General features: G+C 39.5%; 1 protein-coding gene across 5 annotated transcripts in view; it reads left to right on the top strand.

The window, feature by feature from the left end:
* The window catches only part of grid1a (glutamate receptor, ionotropic, delta 1a), a 243,343-nt gene extending 228,746 nt beyond the window's left edge, over positions 1 to 14,597 (top strand). For 3 of the 5 annotated variants that reach the window (XM_058652222.1, XM_058652220.1, XM_058652221.1), the window contains exons 13-18: positions 1,595 to 1,733; positions 5,874 to 6,069; positions 7,439 to 7,605; positions 9,356 to 9,596; positions 12,576 to 12,716; positions 13,667 to 14,597. In XM_058652222.1, the coding sequence (XP_058508205.1) occupies positions 1,595 to 1,733; positions 5,874 to 6,069; positions 7,439 to 7,605; positions 9,356 to 9,596; positions 12,576 to 12,716; positions 13,667 to 14,098 (1,316 nt within the window). In that variant the 3' untranslated portion in view covers positions 14,099 to 14,597. Of the gene's footprint in view, positions 1 to 1,594; positions 1,734 to 5,873; positions 6,070 to 7,438; positions 7,606 to 9,355; positions 9,831 to 12,575; positions 12,717 to 13,666 lie in introns of all 5 variants that reach the window. The other 2 variants (XM_058652223.1, XM_058652224.1) reach the window with 2 other exon arrangements.
* Positions 14,598 to 19,803: the final 5,206 nt, after the last annotated feature.

Below are 19,803 nucleotides of genomic sequence, written 5' to 3'. Positions count from 1 at the left end.
ACCGGGCAGATTTTCATCTCCAAGCTGTTTCTAGTCGACGCGCTTCTGTTACACCTAACCATGAGGTTAAGGAAGGACCATTCAAGTAAAACAAGTCCAATTAATTAAAATTCACACATGGGTGTAATCGCATCCAATAGATGCTGATTCAGTAGCCTATTGTGTCTGTTTGAGGCACAGTGCCCAGCCCTGTATCTTTTAAAGGTGCCCGTGTCAAGGGGAACACCCCCTCTTTAGGCCTGGTGGTGTTCCAGGTATGTCTGTTTTGGATAAACGACTTCTTCAGCAGCTGATGTTAAAGCCTGAGCTGCATCTATCAATGTCTGGCTCGCTGCCTTTGAACCTTTTTTAACTTGACACGCACTTTATTTCAAAAGAAAATAAATCCCATATCGCTTTTCTCTTCCTAGCCCTTTTTTTCCTCCTCGTCTCTGGCTCATGTTCTAAGGTTGCCACTTGTTTCAGTCAAGTAGATTGCATGTTTTTTGTTTTTGCTTTTGGGATGAGGTGGGTCACTCTGATATGGATCTGGCTGCTGATGCATAGTGTGCCATTGTCAGAGAACATAAACTTGGCAAAGATATCCATGATAGGATTTCATAATATGGCTGTTTTGGTTGTATGTTCAGAGCAGATTAAACTATCCACCCACAGATGCACAAACTCCCCTCACTCTTTTCTCTATTTCAAGGATTGCCTGTATTTTTTTTTCACAAGAAGGTCAGGGGAATGTATGAAAAAAATGAAACTGTGGAACCGTTTTCTATTCAAATCAATCTATTAGAAGGATGAAAGGAACTGCACCAAAGTGGATTGTTGGAATAGGACAAGATCCAGTAACATTTCAAGATGCACGTTTCACATTTGAGGACCTTAAGAAATCAGTCAAAGCCATGTGTAATAAAAATGACTAATGCCAGAATACTATGCAGCTGACATGGCCTTCAGTTTTTTTTCCCAAGCTGTCCTCAGGGTGCAGCTGCGTTGATTGTGACACTTTCAGACAAATATGTTTTCCTTTCATTTCACAATCCTTAATCTTTCAGATGACATTTCTGTGGCTTGGCTCGCTAAAATTAAAACGAGTGCGGACATTGTTCTTATGCACCTCACAAGCTCGAGAGTTTGACCAAGAAAAACTGAACATAGCAAAGTTATTATGACAAACTCAGTGATTAAATATATCATGCAAATAACCTTGAAAGGCAGGAGGAGAAGGAATGACTATGTCTGATTATTACACTATTTGGGGAAAGTAAAGGGTTGAAAGTAACACTTCAGGGTATATCGTTTTTATAAATAAACTGTAATGATAATAACTATTATTCTAGTGCAATTGCATTTGGTACATTCAAAATGTAGAATTTAGGACAATGAAATCAGTCGACAAGACCCTAATGATAATAATAACAAACCACTCCTACACATTTTGGCAGCACTACAACTTATTTTTGTTTCCTTACCAAAATTGAGACGAGAGATAGTTATTAAATGGGAAATCTGACAATTTCAAGGTCACTGACGATAATGGTGGTGTGTGCCTCCATGTATAATTACGTATAAAAAGAGCTGCTTTATAACTTCTCCTCCGTAGGCACTGACTCCATTCTTGGTTCGGTGGCTCTGCGTATTGTCATGGGCAGTTGGTGGCTCTTCACCCTCATTGTGTGTTCGTCGTACACAGCAAACCTGGCTGCCTACCTCACAGTGTCACGTATGGATAACGCTGTCAGGTAAAACACAATTACTCTTTTTTTTTTGTTGTTGTTGTTGTTGTCATTAATATGTATCACACTGGTTCAAATGCAAGTGACTCGAGTGCACTTGTGAATCCTGGGATTTCGACTGTGAAAAGAAGCAGAGATATTGTTCACACATTTTCCTTTATTGCAGCAAAACCTGGCACCTCCATTACCCACAATGCAACCTAGCTGGCAACAGTTCAGCCAGGAGATTCACTGTTTTCTCTCCAAGGTTGAAAAAGCCTTTTTTGTTGTGCTTTCACTTGCTTGGTTTGTAAGTCAGCATTACAGGTAGATGTTTAAGTGGAAGTGTTTGTGCACACAGGATTGTTATGCTGCTCACAGTGTGGGGAATCTTCTTTTCATGGCATGTTATATTCTCCAATAATTTAACTAAAGGAACAAGTGCAGTGGCTGAGGCAGAAGGTGGATCTGTCTGCATCTCTCATCAGCTACACGCCGTACGGAGTGTGTGGTCTGACTGCATTCCTGTAATATTTGACCCGCATCTTAACAACTAGCCTGCTCCCAGTCCAAATGTTATTTGTCAGTGAATCCAATTTGGTGTGCTGTCTTTCCCTAAGGAATGGGCAGAGAGGCATTTGATTACATCGGGTCTGTCTTCTGCTCAACAAATGGTCACATGTGGACATGTGGGGACAGGGAGTGAATGCTGAGCAGCACCCAGCTCACCTGTGAAGGGACTTTCTGCAAAATGATTGCATTTATGTATTAGAGGGTCTTTTTTATTTAATATTTACATTGGAACAATCAAAACACAAGCTAAACATGTCTCCCCGTTGTTCTCAATAGAACCTACTTCATAAATCTTGTTGCTTGTGCGGGATTCACTTCTTGGCTTATCTAAATGGTGCAGAAAATGAAAAACACCCTTAAAGCAGTAAATCCAGAGACCCACTTTAAATTCTGGAGGTGTTAAACTTTAACGCTACACTAAAATGCATGTTCTGTTTGTTAAATGAAAATGTGAGAAGTCGACAATACTCTAAAACACCAATTTAATTTGTTTTAATAGCCGAAGAAGAGGGAATCATTGCATCCGCAGAGTATGTTTGTTTCTTTAACCAGCATTTCAAGCCTTTATTTCGTACTTAATTTCTTTCCTGACATGCAAAAAAAACACTTCTGCAAGGCATCACATTTCAGCAGCAGTGCACTGGATTGCTTTCTTTTTATTAGGAAGAAAAAGAATTGCACCTCAGATCTAACCTCAAGAATGAGTTGTTCTGACAAGTTTAAAAGAATTGGCTCCTTATATTGTTTCTCCAACTTGAGGTTTTCTTGCGATTTTCTACCTGCTTACTTGAGGGTTTGATAAACATTAAGACAGTTGATCTTAACATTTGCCAGCACAACATAAAATCCTGGTGTAATTTGCAAGTTAAATCACAAAGCAGGCAACTCTGTATTAGTCCGTAATTGCCCTAAATCTTACTTTACATTGTTAAATAAATTGTTAGATATTGGAACGCTAGTTCAATAAAGACAAATAAAGCCATTTAAGAATTAAGATGGATGCAAAGGCTTTCTTCTCGAGGGGGGAGAACTCATTTGCTCTGTAGAAACTGAAGCACATCCCAGGGTAGTGTGGGCAGGTGGGTGAACAACGTTTTCAACACCATACCAGACAAAGCATTCACAGGGACAATCAAGTGGATTTATTTGATAAGATTCCATTTTTGCAAGAGGAACTTTGGGATTAAGTTTGATTTGATTTAGAAATGCTTAAACACAAGCTTCTTTGTTAAGAAAACAAAGTGAGGCCACAGGACCATGAGATGATGTATTGCTTTGGGCTCTTTGACAGTTCCATCACTGATCAGTTTTTGTTTTACCATTCTGTGCTGTATCAGGGAATTCTTTTTTCTTCGTATACAAAGACATTACTAGGATTTATAGGTGCAAAGTTCACTTAGTATGAAAAGTCTAGATGTCTCCGAAATTGCAAATCAGAAAATTTCTTCTCCCCCTCGTCTGAAATGTTAGTCATAAAAGTATTGATAGCTTGTCTCCAGCATAAATCCAATGCCCAAACCTTGGTAGTTTCTGCAGACATGACTTGAATTTTAAAAATGGATAGACTGAGTCTATCTGCAGTTCAATTCAAACTCAAGTTGTTTTTATTATCCTTGAAGAAATCAACTTTCTCTCTCCTAAAAGTCATATAAAAATGTACAAAAGCCTCAAGAGAAGATGTGGAATGTGTGCTTTGACTGTTTCTAAATGCATTTCTCCATAATTTGGTATAATGGAAATCAAGTTTGTTGCACAGTGGTTACTTTTACCTTTTTCCTTGTGTTGTTTTTCTCCCACTACACAACTCCCCCCTGTCTTTAACTATCACAGGTGATGTTTTTGTCCCATAACAGTGGGTTTTATAACTGTACGTGTTTGTCTGGTGAGAGCCAAAAGAGACAAAGTCTTATTAGTTTGTTGTTTGTTTTTTTGTTTTTACTTTACTTCTCCTCCAGGATATTGCATGCATTAATGAATGCTAATTAAGTGAAATCTTTGGCTCAACAAAGTGTTTATTTGCTTTTAATGCAGCTTTAATCGTAAGAGATTTGGCAAATTTTACATTCATACCGCTCAATATAAACATGGCCAACAGGGCCAGACCAACAATTCAGTGTCTTTGATTCTAACTGGAACACTGAAGGGAACATTTGTGATAAATAACAATGTCTCTACATGCGTGTATCTGTCTGTGGAATTTGTGCGTGTGTGTTCTAGGTATCACATATGTTGTGAGGACCTAAATCAGTTAACACGGTCGCATTTTGGGGACTTGTCTTCCTTAAGGGGACAGAAAGCAAGTCCCCATAGTGTAAATGCTGACATGTTGCCTTTCACCTCCTAATTACAGTATATTGATTTATCTCAGATTTATAAACCACTGAACACTTTATAGGTTAAAATGCTTTTGTAGTTACATAAAAGTAATCCATTAATGCTGAACATTTTACTCTAAATGCAGTAAAGCGTTCAGGCTTTCATTTTAATCTGACATAATGTGCTACAGACAATGAAATATCGAAACAGTTGTGTCTCTCACGCTTACTCCCCCCCCCCCCAAACAACCATCACTGCACCATATGTTATATTCTTGTAAAATAGACAATAGTAGGATATTAGTATAATAAGTAAAACAAGAAATGTAGCACATGTACAGAGGTACATTTTAAACACATCATCACAGTACAAGTCCAGGAAGTAGGCAATCATGTGGGTAGACTGTCATTCAAATTGCATTGGAAGCCAACTCTAATTATAAGGACGTTGGCATTTAGCAAATATGCTGTACAAAATTAGCAATTATCTGTACATTTAAAATACAGCTGCTGCTAAGAGCCTTATTTCTTACAGCCTGAAGTGCATCTGCATAATAGAGATTTCAATCAGGAGAGGCCAGTTTTCACATATTGTGCGTGTATAGTGCGTAGTGTTTATGAAAAGCCAATTAAAGTTTGGCACAGGTTATTTTAGGACTTAATGCCCATCATGAGGATGAATCGCAAAATAAGTCAGAAATTTTGCCCCCCCCCCCCATTGGTCATCAATAACCCAGTTGCACTCATGACGCCGGTACTGCAGAAAGGAAAGGGGTAGTCAGGGAAAATGTTGGCAGCGACTTCGTAAGCAGCATGCAGGCAGATAATTTGGTTGATAAAGAGCACGCTGATTAGCGATTTGCTCAGCCGCACACAAGAGGGGAGGTGGTAGTTTCAAGCTTTCACTGTTTGTGGAGTGAATAAGGAGGCTCACAAAAGCTTGACTTTTTAATAAAGCAAATAGTACATACAAATAAAAGACCCTGAGGTGGGTTAATGAATGAAAGTAATTTTAACAACACGTTAGTCACCAAATTACACATAAGTGCTTCAAAAAGAGACATAGACTTGGTTCAACTTGGTGCATTGGTTCAAATTACAATTATGTATTTTCTGTTTTTATGTAACTGTGTAAGAAAATGGTGAATAGATAAATCCCTGTTCTTGGTTGATACACCAACTGAACTGTTCTGTAAAGCCTGTGTCAAAGAAAACTGTTTATCAAATCTATTTTCTATCAAATCTATTGAACTAACTCGCTAATGTGATCTGGATGCAGGTCTTTCCAGGACCTGTCCAAGCAGGTGGATATGGCTTACGGGACAGTGAGGGACTCGGCCGTGTACGAGTATTTCCGGGCCAAAGGCACCAACCCTCTGGAGCAGGACAACACATTCGCAGAGCTTTGGAAAACCGTTAACAAGAACAACGGCTTTGAGAACTCTGTCGTCAATCCGTCAGAAGGCATCAAGAAGGTGAGTATTTATTATGGATTTTGGAAAAGTACAAAACATTCCATTGGTGTCCCTAAGTGCTTTTTTTTCCATCGCTCATCTTTTCCCAAGGACACATCGACATGTAGACTAGCAGAGTCAGGAATCAAACCCACAACCAAGTTGAAAGACGACATTCTCTACCACTGAGCTACCATCGCCCCAAATGTGTTATTTGTTTTTTCAGCCCAGCTCCAGAAAGGATGAATTTAGTGCTTGCTCTTTTGTGTGTGAACTAAACTGAACCCGTGTGCATCACACAAGCAGCGAGGAAAAGATTAGTACAATAATCTGTGTCACTGATGTCACAGACATGACTTAAGTGATGTTTTTATCTAATAACATTTGAAGGATAACAAGCACAAACTACAAAAACACATTATTAGACTCAAAACATGTCATTTCCAATTTCTCCACTGTGGGTGTTTATACATACAGCATACTTTACATTCATGTTATAAACAATCAACACCTTCATTACTGGATCCACTGTTGAGAGGCCAGTTGCCTGGCATCATTGGAAGACCATTCTTCTCAGTTTTAACTCTAAATTCATTAAATGACTCAGTTACTAATTTACCACATCATTCTTTAGAGCTAACAACAAACAAACCCCTGCATGTGTCTCCTCCCGACTTATCACGGCTGGGAATTCTCCTGTATGTGTTTATTTATTAAAAGAGAGCTAACCCGAGATCCCTGTGCAGTCTCAATGAGAAATGAGGTGAAAGGCCTGTTTAGCTGTATTTGTTGAGGGGATAGTCTTACTCTGGAGGAGGAAAAGCCAGCAAAGTTTATACAAACAAACACAAAATGAGATTTTAGCTGGCATAGTTCCACATAGTCGGCTCTGCACTCGAGGCAACAGCACATGATTGCATCTCTGAAAATATGCTACATACAGAGGAATGGCAAGCCAAAAAAGCATCCATCTATTTTCACCTACATAAAGAAAAGTAATAATGTTCATTGTAGGGCATGTTTACTCTCACTGAGTGAAGAAACTGCCAGTGCTGATTTCTCTGCAATGCTTATGGAACTTGGTTGCATTCATTGCTTTTTCATCATGAGAAGTTTGTGCTTCTGTGCCACTGACACTGGGACATACCGTAGGTTCAAGTGTAAATGCAAGCATCGATTATGTTTCTACTCTGCATATAGATGCTGGGAGGAAAAACTTTTTACAAATTAAATGATGAAAAAAAAAAGAGATTGCTTTTACTTGTATGTACACTCAGTTTATTAAATGTCTGTTTGCTAAGAGAATGTCACTTTGCTAAAACAAGCCTGGATGTAGTAAAGTCTGTGTTTGCATGCTTCGTGTGATGTTTTTTTTTTTCCAAATTTGCAGGCAAAGCGGGAGTCATATGCGTTTCTGTGGGACATGGCAGTGGTGGAGTACGCTGCTCTGACAGATGACGACTGCACCCTGACCGTAGCAGGAAACAGCATGAGCACCAGAGGCTACGGCATGGCTCTGCAGCACGGCAGTCCCTACAGAGACCTCTTCTCACAGAAGTACGCCCAGTATATAAACACACACGGCCCACATACATAATACCATGTAGTGATGGAACATATGAATTATAAGACAAATATTTGTGAGTTTAGTACTATTATATTTTATTTAACCTTGATTTAAACAGGTAGAACCCATTGAGATTGAAATCTCTTTTCCAAGGATGACCTGGTCAAGAAGTCATGACAAAAATAATAATGTAACAGTGTATAAAGTTTGCTTGACAGGTTTACGTCCAGGTGTGATTAACAAAAGACTCTAAAGGAATCAAGGGTGTACAGTATATTCAACTTACTGTTATATAAGTGATTGCATTATCCACCAACACATATTGTGTTTTTTGTTATATTGAAAGCAGAAGCCCACTGGGCAAAAAACATTTAGTTGCACAGTATGGACACAAATTTTAGATTTTAAAACTTTTTAAAAATCCAAGATTCAAAGTAATAGCAATTTACAAAGAACCCACTGGGCCAAATTTGTCCACTGACCTTTATTGCTTGTTGAGCCTATTTTTTATTATAACAATAAGAGAAGAAATTGCAAGAGATACTAAAATATAATTTAAGTGGTGCTTAACAGAAACAGTTTTCAATATTGTTTCTCTTCAAGAAGCAGACAGAGAGCATCATTTATATTTCAGTCTATACCAGGAGTCACAAACTCAAATGTCCTGGGGGCCAATGAGCAAAATTATAACATGCTATTCCACCATGATACTGCAATAACAATATTAATGATATGTCACATAAATGTATACATGTTTGTTTTCATACAGAATGATGTATACTTCAAAATAAAAACTTATGCTAAACCATCAACCACCAAATCCATAAATTAAAAGGTGTCACATAAATAACATATAATCATGAATTAAGTAAATAATAACATATGGACAACTGTAATTAAAACACTTCATATATACATATATATGAGTTAATGTATTTCATGACATGATAGCCAAATGTATTATTTCATAAAAATGTTACTAACAAACATATTTAGTATTATGTCTATAAGGAAGAGAAGGTCACAGCCATGTTTTCATTATAACATGAAATTCATGGGCACACCATTTACCCATTGCTTTTGGTTAATCTATATTTGTGAATTAATTTCTAATTTAAATAAGAACCAGCTTTCTCCTTCATGAAAATAAAATTCAGAGCTAATCTGAAATTGGAGGATTGATTGCTCTCAAAACTTAAAACACTGCCATAACGAATGATGCATGTACATTTGTACGGTAGATTTAATGTCAGATACTTTTCCTGTGTGAGCCTGGGCTCAAGCACATATGTGCCAGTCACTGTTGAAGGGGTTGAATAATGACTGTGCAGAAAGCTAACTGCTCCGATGGGACAGATTAACTGTCACGCCTTTGTTTGTACTCAGCCGTCATTATTCTCCACCAGGGCATCTATACATTCCTCCCAGTCTTCTGCTCACTAACTAATGGGCTGACTGTAGTATTTGATCATCTTTATTTCTACACTTCTGAGTTTGATATGAAAACAATTAATCTTGCAGTTTTGTCTGCATAGAACTGGTCTTTTAGCTCATTTAAAATAGAGTGTAAGACAATAGTACATGTCTTACACTCTGCTGCAGTTCAACCTCACTATCATACTAATACACATAATACAAATCAATGCTACTAAAGGCTTTGTTCAGTGTCCTGAAGGTGTTATGTCAGCGCTCTGTGCAGCAGCTCGTGTCAAAGAACTACTCGCTTTTTCTCGTCCACAGGATCTTGGAGCTTCAGGAAAAAGGTGATCTCGACATCCTAAAGCAGAAATGGTGGCCAAAGAAAGGCCGCTGTGACCTGCAGAGCTACACAGATGCCCAGCCGGAGGGACGTGCGCTGCGTCTCCACAGCTTTGCCGGCGTGTTCTGCATCCTGGCTGCCGGGCTGCTGCTGGCCCTCCTCGTGGCTGCACTGGAGACCTGGTGGAACAGCAACCACTGCCGAAGAGAGCAGCCCAAAGAGGTGACCAATGACAGCTCAGCGGGCCAGGGCCCAGGCCTAAGCCTGCTAACCCAGAACCGGGCCATGGTGGCCACCACGGGTCCCCCTGCCCCTCCAAGGCCCCGGTCGAGACCCAGACCCCCGGGCCCCCCGGTCCTGCCCAGAGATGCCACTGCCACACTCTACTTTATGGATCCAGCAGGCGCTGACACCAGCCCCGATTTAGTAGAGCTGCAGTATACCCAGTTATAATAGGTGTGCCCCTAATGATAGTCCAGACATCATGTGATCAATCTATCCATTCCTTCTCATATTGGGAGAGGGGTTGGGGTGCTTTGTTAGGGATTTCACTGAGGCTTCTCTCTCATACTGATTCAGAAAAGCATAGGCCTGTGCTTTAGGCTGGAAAACAATCACAGTCACTGGAGCTCATGGGAGAGAACCGCAGCTGGAACGATAACACTAAATACAAAGTTCAAAACCAAACTGAAATTGTGCCTCTGATTCAATAAGTGCTTCAGTTGTGCAGTAGCTTTGTTTTGCTAATCCATTCAAGTCTTAATGCTCTAGAGCTCTTACTACATCTTGCTGCTGTCGACTGGGCAGCCCCTCAGCTTGAGGTGTCCAAACTACAACTAAGGCTTGACATGGATCCCTAAACTAAAGTGTGAGCAAAAGCAGATAGTTAAGAATTTGAGCCTTGACCTGCCTGTTTGACATGACAGTCCAACAATCCAATAAGAACCACTGGATGAGGCCCATTTAAGGCCCAGTTCTGTAATCACAGTTAATTAAACCATGCAATTGATCATTTTTGGTGCAGACAATAATCTGACTTGATGCTATTGATTTCTATTCATGTCCTTGTGCACAGAGCTGCTCTCATGACAACCACATACAGCTGTCGGCGTGAATTTCAAAACAAACATCTATTAACCATAGGATGTATTATATATGGTTTTGTGTACCATTATGTTGATGGGCGGAAATTTGTTTTTTGAGCGTCAAACACAAATTTCCTGGCTTGAAACAAAACTGTTAATCATTTGTAGTTTTCTTGGCTATAAATCGTAATGCGATAGTGTCAGAAGAAATAGTAAGGGCCACATTTTGTCAAAACACAGCAGATTATAATTTGCTCATTGTCTTTTGCATCTCCCTTTCCAGTCGTAGCTTTTTTGACATATACAATTAGCACAGTCTAAGGGGTTTTCACAGCTGTAATTGTCTCCTATCTTGATCTAGAATGACAAAAATCAAATGTGCGACCCCAGTCTATTGCTGCAGGCACAGCTAGTTAAATTCTTATTGCTGTACATATATATGACATTTTTTTTTACGACACAATTCACTGTGCAACATAAAATACAAATTTATGCTTCTTTTTTTCAAAGTTGGTGCAAATACATACATACATACATTTTGTTGATTTTGTTTTGTTAATATAATGGATTAATTTTGTTAATATAATGAATGTCCCAGTCAAGATAACACATGTGCACAGGGCACCATAAACATTAAAATAACAGTCACTGGCAGTTTAGAGCAGCTGCATCTGTCCTCTGTGTCCACACTGGTTGCTTGTGCAGTCCGTGATGGCAGTAGCACTGATCTGCTGCATCTAGTGCAGCTCTGTTGTTAGGGTGCATGTCTCCTGCAGAGCTTCTTTGGAGTGTGCCCACTCGTGTACTCAAGGAGCAGGCTGCAAGCAGTGTGGCTGCTCTCAGCTGTTTAGTCTGGACCCACTCACTGTGAGGAAGAGGAGAGGGAGTTAGAGTTCAGAACGCAAGGTCTCACCAGTAAATAAACCAGTGCTGTGTTTGTGTAAAAAATGGTGAAAATATTGCTTCTTGAACATGTGTGTGTTAGACAGATAGTTTGATACCAAGCATTTACATTTATATTCAGCACAAACGCAGAGAAGTGTTGTGGCACTGGTGTAAAATATTGAGGAGAGGTGATGGGGATCAGCTCTGATCCGATCCCTATATCACACATTTCACATATTGTATTGGCTTCTAAGTGCAAGAGTCAGATGACTCCTTTGGTCCCATCATGATTTAGTGATCAGACCTGTGGGAAAATGTACGCCTCAGAAGCTGAGATAAAATAAAAGGGAACTGTGAATCAGTGCATTGGAAACGGGAGAACGGGTGACGTTCAGTCCAGCTTTCACACTTACATTGCATTGGAAAAATTGAGGAAACGGTGATCTTGCTTGCCATTCTTAGTTTGCACCTTCTGATTCTTCCTCTGTGGTGACACACTTTGCACCACCTGCTGCTTCGCTCAGTAAACTAACTCTCAACATTCACATGACAGGAGTGGATGGAAACACACAGGAATGCAGATTTTTTGCAAAACGTGTTGTGATCGTTTTACATTAATGTTTCAAGCCCACAGGGAAAATGTTTGATATCTACTTCTGTTTTAACAATTACTGGAACATGACAGCACACTGTATGTGGACATCATGAAGGCTGTTTCAAAATAATAATAATAATTCTATAAGCCACAACACATAAATGTATAGTTTTGAGCTTTCTTCAGATGATTTAGATGAGAAGACTGACACCACTCTCATATCGGATCATCAAACCCCTAAATAGCTTAGTTCAGAATTAAGACTCTCACCTGTTCTGTTTGTTGACCTTCTCCTCTGGTTGCCTGGCAATCTCAGACACATCATTTGCTAATTGCTTGATTGATTATAGTTTTTTTTTTTTTTTCCCAAGAACCATATTTTGTAGCCAAGAAGATCTTTTCTACTTTTGTACTAATCATTTCACAATTGCCTAATATTTCTTTGCAGCTTCATACTCACACAGGCATGAGACGGGTATAGATATTCTGTCTAATAATCAAACAGAAAGCAGAGTATTTTCAACAAAATGCTGAACTATTACTGTTATTGCCCAGAAAGTATAACTATAATTTCATGTCAATATCCGCACTCACATTAGACCGTTTGAGTCATGTATTGTTGTCTGTGATCTCCAGCAGGTGACCAAGGATTATGGTCTGAACAGGATTACGGTTCCAATGACATATTATGACATTACAAGCATGTCACCTGCAGGGAGGGACATATGGACAGGCAGAGGGACAGAGACTGGGAGAAGGCAGAGGTTCTTGACACAGGTCAGGAGAGGCCTGACGTACTGTATCGGATTGTGATTGTTACTGTCAGGGCAAAAGGGCGGGGCATGGGGGCTCGGCAGGGGTAGACTGTAGTCATTCCATCTGTCATGTCACCCCACTGTCTCTGCTGTTAGTCGTCTTGATAGTTTTTCCTGCCCCTCACTATGGCTTAAATTGAATGTTTGTGTGTGTGTGTCTGTGGGTGAGGAGGCTAATGCTCATGAGTCTCATAATCAATCGTGCTCTTGTCCCGGCCTTGTCCTTCCTATGTCTCTGTTGCCTCGTTGATGTCTCTAGGGTGAAAATATTTTTAAAAGTCAATATAATTTAGTCTTTAATTAATTGATATGACTACTTTGTCACCATTTGGATTTTACTGTCACATTCATCGATTTGTGCATCCATTGGAGCCTGTCTTGTTAACAGCTGATGCTTTTCATGCAAGAGTCACCTCCAGCTAATGTGTGGTCACCTAATTATGGAGAAAACCGTAACACTTCTGCATGAAGAGACATCTCCATTAAAGTTCATTTTAAAACAAACTGGTGACGTTACCTTTTTGTGAACCAAAATCTAAGACGTGTGTGTGTGTGTAAACTAAGCAAAATAATTCAGTGTGTTATTTTAAGGCATCCTTCAATCTCTCATATATGTGTGTTAGTCTTTGTGTAGCTGAATAATAGAGAAGCATTAGCTGAATGTACTGAAGTGATGGTCATGACAGTGATAATGAAACAACCTTTGTAACCTGTCTTTTTTTCTCTCTTCTTTCACTCTTCCTGTTCTTTTTTTCTTTTAAACTCATGACCCATTTCGCTGCCCTTTCATTTCCACTTTTATTCTTTATCACACTTGTTTCCAATTACAATGTTGCTCTCCCTTCCATTAAAACCTCTATTCACTTGGTTATTTTTTTCCTACATTCTCTGTGGCTCTGGTTCTATCTTTAGGACAAAGAGGTAAACCTGGAACAGGTCCACCAGCGTTTGAACAGCCTCCTGGACGAGGACTTGGCCCACAAGCAGCTGCCTGGCCAATCTATTGAGATCTCTGCCCTGGACATTAGCAGCATGCAGCCCAGCCAGTCCCTAGAGGCCTTGTCTGCTCGGGACTACCCTCGAGGACCACGGCCACTCTCTGTGACCACCTTCCTTCAGGAGGGTCACGGGCCAGGACGGACACTGGGTGCAGTGGGTGGCAGGACCTTGCCCTTGCCCCTCAGCAGTGCCACCATGCCCTCTATCCGCTGCAAACACAGGGCACCCAACGGGGGCCTCTTCCGGCAGAGCCCAGTCAAGACCCCCATGCCAATGGCCTACCAACCAGTGCCAGGAGGAGCCATCCCAGAAGGCAGTGAGCCCAGCCATGGCACATCCATCTGAGCACGACAAGTATTCACAGACACTCGAGCTCAAAAAGAATACTGCAGAGCCACACAGAGTGCTAACAGTGTGAAAAGAGAAAACACTAAAAAGGGATTTTTACTACCAGTGATGAAGAATCAGAGGGCTGATGCTTGACAAGATACTGGGACTTCAATGTACATATTTGTAAGTACAAAGAGAGATAGGAGCAACATTAAAAGTGTATTTTGAATATTCTCAACAGTTGAGTTTAAAAAACATAAAATTATCCCAAAAAAAAAAAAAATGACTGTTTGAATGGCTTTGTAAATTTTGTTCTAAATGAATAAAGGTGACAATTCTTTGTGGTTGTTTTCTAAGTGCCAAGTTCAAAGATGTTTTCTTTCTGATTAACATTAACTGAATGTACTGTCAGAATTCATGATGAAAAAAAAAAAGACGATATTTCACACTTCAGAGACATTGGAAGAACTGATTTGTTTCATATGAAAAAAATAAAAGTATAATACAAAAACTACACCGATGTGTGCTTGGAAACATATTTAGAGTGTCCGTGTGTGATTCTGGGGATGCTAAAATATCTGGTTGTACAACAGGAGGGACATAAAATCAAGTGTTGATCACTCGCTTTCCAGACCACAAACAGTGCAATGAATTAAGACTCAGTGGGCCTCATTCACAAACTGTGTGTGCACATAAATCAGTGCTTCAAGTGCATACAAATGTTTGAGGTGCAAATCTGCGATACAAACCAATCGTTATGTTGTTTCCTAAATTTGTTCACTCTGCAGACAAATTTAGAGTTTTCTCAGACCATGCACCAACTATGACGCTCTGTCTAGTCTGTGTATATTTACACTCCATTTATTTACTTATTTCAATAGTTATCATAGTTTTGTTTCTTAGTTCAGTGAGTTTACACTGGAATAGAGGAATGTTATTATCCTTCGCTCCTGCATCATTCAGGGCTATGATTTGCATTAACTTAAGTAATGTTTACAAGCAGCAATACTATCTCATTATAAAAAAGTTTGTTCTTGTTAAATTACACTCATTAATTACAAAAGACACAAGAAAATGCAAATATCATCTTCACAATTATGAAACAAAATACCCTCTGGCTGATGGAGTTTGGAGAATTTCATCACTTCCTCCCTTACAAATTCAAGAACATAAGAATGGTGTCTCCTTGTCCTCATGTTTCCTCATTTTTCCTGGTCTGTAACTCTTTTTATTATTATTTTTTTTGGCATCCAAGCCACCATCATCAAGGGACACAGCATTCACTACCTCGGTTATTGCAGCCCCAGACAACATCACTTCTCACTTGGACCTCCAACACAATTATTTCAATTGCTGCTGTTATAAAATCCTAATGTTTCTGGGACCATCTCTTATCTTCTTTAAACTTCTCTGTTCAGCACACAACTCTCTTCATGCTTCACCACAAGGATGTCCTTAAGGAGCGAGATAAAAACACACACACCTGACAAATGAATGATTCTGATCCACAAACATACCTAAGGGGGTGACAACAAAATTGGCCTTTGTGATTTTACTTACACTCATGTGTTTTAAGTGTTGTTATTTTATGCATGGCCCTAGGAAGAGAAGCCGCTTCCTCAGATAGACAACAAACTATGAAATTCCAACTAACAATTATACACTATTTTAGTAATGTGTACTCCATTTGTTAATGCGACCGGATTTCTAACTGCCCCTAAGGACCATATTGGTCCAACTATCAACATTCGTATATGGAGAGAAACATAAAACAGGTCCATTTGGGGAATTGAGGATAATTGCACTCATCACAATTTGCACCCCACCTTCAATATCCACAGCCTAAACAGACATTAATGAGCTCAAACCAGGAATCCCAGCACCAGCATTAGAAGGAGTACCACAGGGACATGACAGGGGGACAAATGAACACTAGGTCGGGACATAGTCGCTGGTCTTTGTCATCAGGATGATGTTGGGTGCAGAACACTAAATAACAATGTGTTTTTTGATATACATGTAATACATTATTAATAACAGTACATCATATCATCAACATGGTGAATCCCTAACATCGCCTATTTTGCACTCATTGAAATTCTAATCTTTAATCCGAAGGCCGCACATAAAAAGCAGTGAGAACCAGTGACAACATCAAACCAAGTCCTTTGACATCCAGAAAACAAGACAAATTACAATTGTGTTCTTTTTTTTTCCCCCAGTACAGATTATATTACTTAAATGTTCCAGCTGATATGTTGGTGTAGAATTGTACAATTTGAAAAGCTTACCATGGGCTTCATTAATTATGTCACAGTGTGTGTTTTCAATTTCACAAATTATGTTGCAAATATAGTTAATCAATGAACAGAACAAGCAACTGGCAAATTAATTAAAACTAACTTGTGTAAAGATAATGTAATGCTACACATAATATTATATTAGCTGCAGCTCTAATATGATGTGGACTTTAGTTCAAACGGTTTAACTCTGTTTAGTGTACTTTAAAGTTCTGGTGTAGCACTTATATTATCCCCTGTGGACTTTTAAGTAATGACCAAAACACAGCGAGAAAACACTCTCTCCTCCTGCACATCCTCACGCTCACACACACACACACACACACACAGAGACTGAGAGGTATAGAAGGAGATGGAGGAATAGAGAGAGTGAGACAGAGCTCTTCCCCTTCAGCTGTGCAAGACAATAGATTTCTGTTTTTACGGTACTTTGGTAAGTGTTGTGTTATATATCTGTCGTTGAACGTGCCAAGCAGCCAAGAAACCTGGAGCTGCGTGGCAGAAGCTGTGACTGGCACATTTAGGCACATAGTCAGGTAGTAGTTGTTTAAGGAGCACTTTATGTGCTTAATGTTCTTATTCTCAATATTGGACAATCACATTCCTGAGAAGCCAAAATCATGATTGCGAGTCAAATACAAAGCTTCAGAAGTGGTTCTGAGGCTTTTCATGGTCAATTCTCTGCAAAGTTCAACTGTTTGCTGTACTGTAACAACTGTAACTGCACACTGTCTTAACTAGCTTTATGTAGCCATGCTTCCATCTGTCGCAATGAAAAATAGGTCACTGTGTGTGCTGAGAAACAAAACAGTGCAATACTAAGAAACACAGGGAGTCATGTGGAACTGTCTGAACTAATAGTTAGTAGACAACATTGGTTGAACTGCATTCACTTACAGCTCATTTCTGTTTATAAGCGACCAAATCTTTGTTCAGACTCCACTGTACAGACTGTCAGTGGAGAGAATCACTGATGAAGAAAACGTCTGGCTAGTGATCCATCACCCGGAGTTCAAACCCCCAGTCGCCTGTCAGCATTCATAAAGACCCACTGAACAAAATGTCAAAGTGGAAAAAGGAAACACTGTTGGTTGAACTTTGTTTCTGGTTAACAGGTCTCTTTTCACAGCCCCTTCATGCTGGGTTTATTTGATACACATTTCACTGAAAGAGATCTGCCCGTTGTGTCTCTAATAAACTCTAAATCTGACAGAATGACATCTCTTTTTTTAGTCCACCTGTCGACCAGTGCAACATGTAATACTACTTAGCTTGACATCTCACGCTGAAAAGCTGCAAGAAAATGAATATAACCAGCCAGCAATGAGAGAAACAACTACATCTATGAAAAGATAAAGTAAATAACTCTGAGGTAATAAAAACAGTTATTATTCGATTAAAGGAAACAACCCTGTAACTTGACACTTAAACATTTGATGTGTTCAGGTTTTGCTGGAATCTCCATGTTGTCTTGTTGTAATACAACAGCATATAAAATATGTTTGGATTTAAGGATTCTGTCAATAGATAAAACTTGATTTCATATTGGGTTCTACAATATTACGCCTGGTATTTTCAAATGTTCTTGTGGCAGTTAAATTATTCAATCAGAGTTAACAAAATCAGGGCAGAATAGTGAATAATAAACACAATCTCTGGTATTAAATTAAAATAATGAGTAAGACTTTGCAGTTTCATAAACAGAATAAATGTGTTATAGTGTTCACTACAAATGCAACTTACTTGATGATGTGCTACACTGTAGGTCTGGATGAAATGGTGAATAATGTCATCACAAAATACATTAACATTACATATATATATATATAAACCTTTATCACTATATATCAATACTGAATTATTGCCCAGCCCTACCTGAAGGTTCCATCTGAAGCGGTGATGAGGTGGTTGGCGCATCAACACCAGTGGTACCAAAACAGATGGTGACTAATTTCTGCTTCCACGTCTGAAGAACACTCATCTTTACCCAGTAGCAAAGCATCTCACCAAGAGAAGACACGCTAACGCTGACTGGTGATGATTGGACAGTGATTGTCTCTCCAATTGACTCCAATTGACTCTCTTTGTTTTATAGCACTGAAGTTAAACTTGCGCAACATTTAATTTGAAATCTTCAAAAAGGAAGTAGGGCATTTAAATTCCTTCCCTCGAGACTGAGTGTGTGCATGGACTTCAGTGTAACCATGTTAGGAAATCTGTCTGTGCTCATGTGCGATGAGATTGTTGATTTGCCCTCATCACCTTTCCTGTCTGAAGATGCTGTCTGCCAGTAACGGACGTGTTGCTGAGCAGAGTGAGCTTTGAGGTCTCCATGGCTGTGCTCTAAGGAACCGCTGACCTTGTTCTGAGAGCTAAGCGTGAGTCCTGTCAGGGACGTAACTCATATTATTGCTTAATGCAAGCGTCTACTTCTACCACTTTATGTCACGACTCATCTCATAACACCAACTTTTTCACCTCTAAATCTGATCCAGCAGGGACCCTGCCTCACTCACTCATTTTCTTCCACTTTATCCTCTACATGAGGGTTGCCGAGGGCCTGGAGCCGATCCCAGCTGACACAGGGTGAAAGGCGGAGTACGCCCTGGACAGATCATCAGTCCATCGCAGGGCAAACATGTGGAGACAAAGAACTATTCACTCTCACACTCACACTCCACACAGAGAGGCCCTGGATCAGACCAGTAACCTTCTTCCTGTGAGGCTCTGCCTCACTTTCAAATCCCAAAAAATGAAAACAGATTATTAGAGAGTTACCACAAGAATTATGTGAATACAAACTAAAAATAGCTTAATATATCACTAATTATAATAAGAGTTTAACATAGACAATTCACTGCGCATGAAAGGGAATCATCCCTTACTCGTAAAAACCATAAGCTCCCCTGGTTTTTCACATGGTACATTACCACAGGAACGGGGACTTTGTAATTTTACAATTTTGCCATACATGACTCACATGAATAGTCTGTATAATTAGCTTGTGTGGGCAGTGCAAGGCAATCTGCTGTAAAATAACTTCTATTCTCCCCGCGGGGAGATCACTGACCGTCTGTCCAGACAGCCTCTGCAGCCTCATTATCCATGCATTGAGCCATTCCACCTCTGACTGCAAGCAGGGCTTTGCTTCTTTATCCAGGGAGAAGTATTTTGCCTTTTTTGCCCTCAAACTTTGGATTTTAATGACAGCAACTGAAGGTTGTCATATTAAGCTTATGCCATAAGAATGTGCTCTTGGCTAAATCTGTACAACACTGTTTAAATCAATAGTCATGTGTTATTTTTTCATTATTTTTTTCAATCAAGACAGACTATCTATTTGGTATTGAAACCTTTTAGGATCAATTCATTACATATCTTGAGCAAACAAGGTACAAATAAAGGGGTTTGTGAATGTCA

This window comes from Solea solea, chromosome 15, assembly GCF_958295425.1.
Source record: "Solea solea chromosome 15, fSolSol10.1, whole genome shotgun sequence".
Classification (NCBI taxonomy): Eukaryota; Metazoa; Chordata; class Actinopteri; order Pleuronectiformes; family Soleidae; genus Solea; species Solea solea.
Note: the sequence above shows the minus strand (reverse complement) of the source record. Positions and strands in the feature narration are given on the sequence as shown.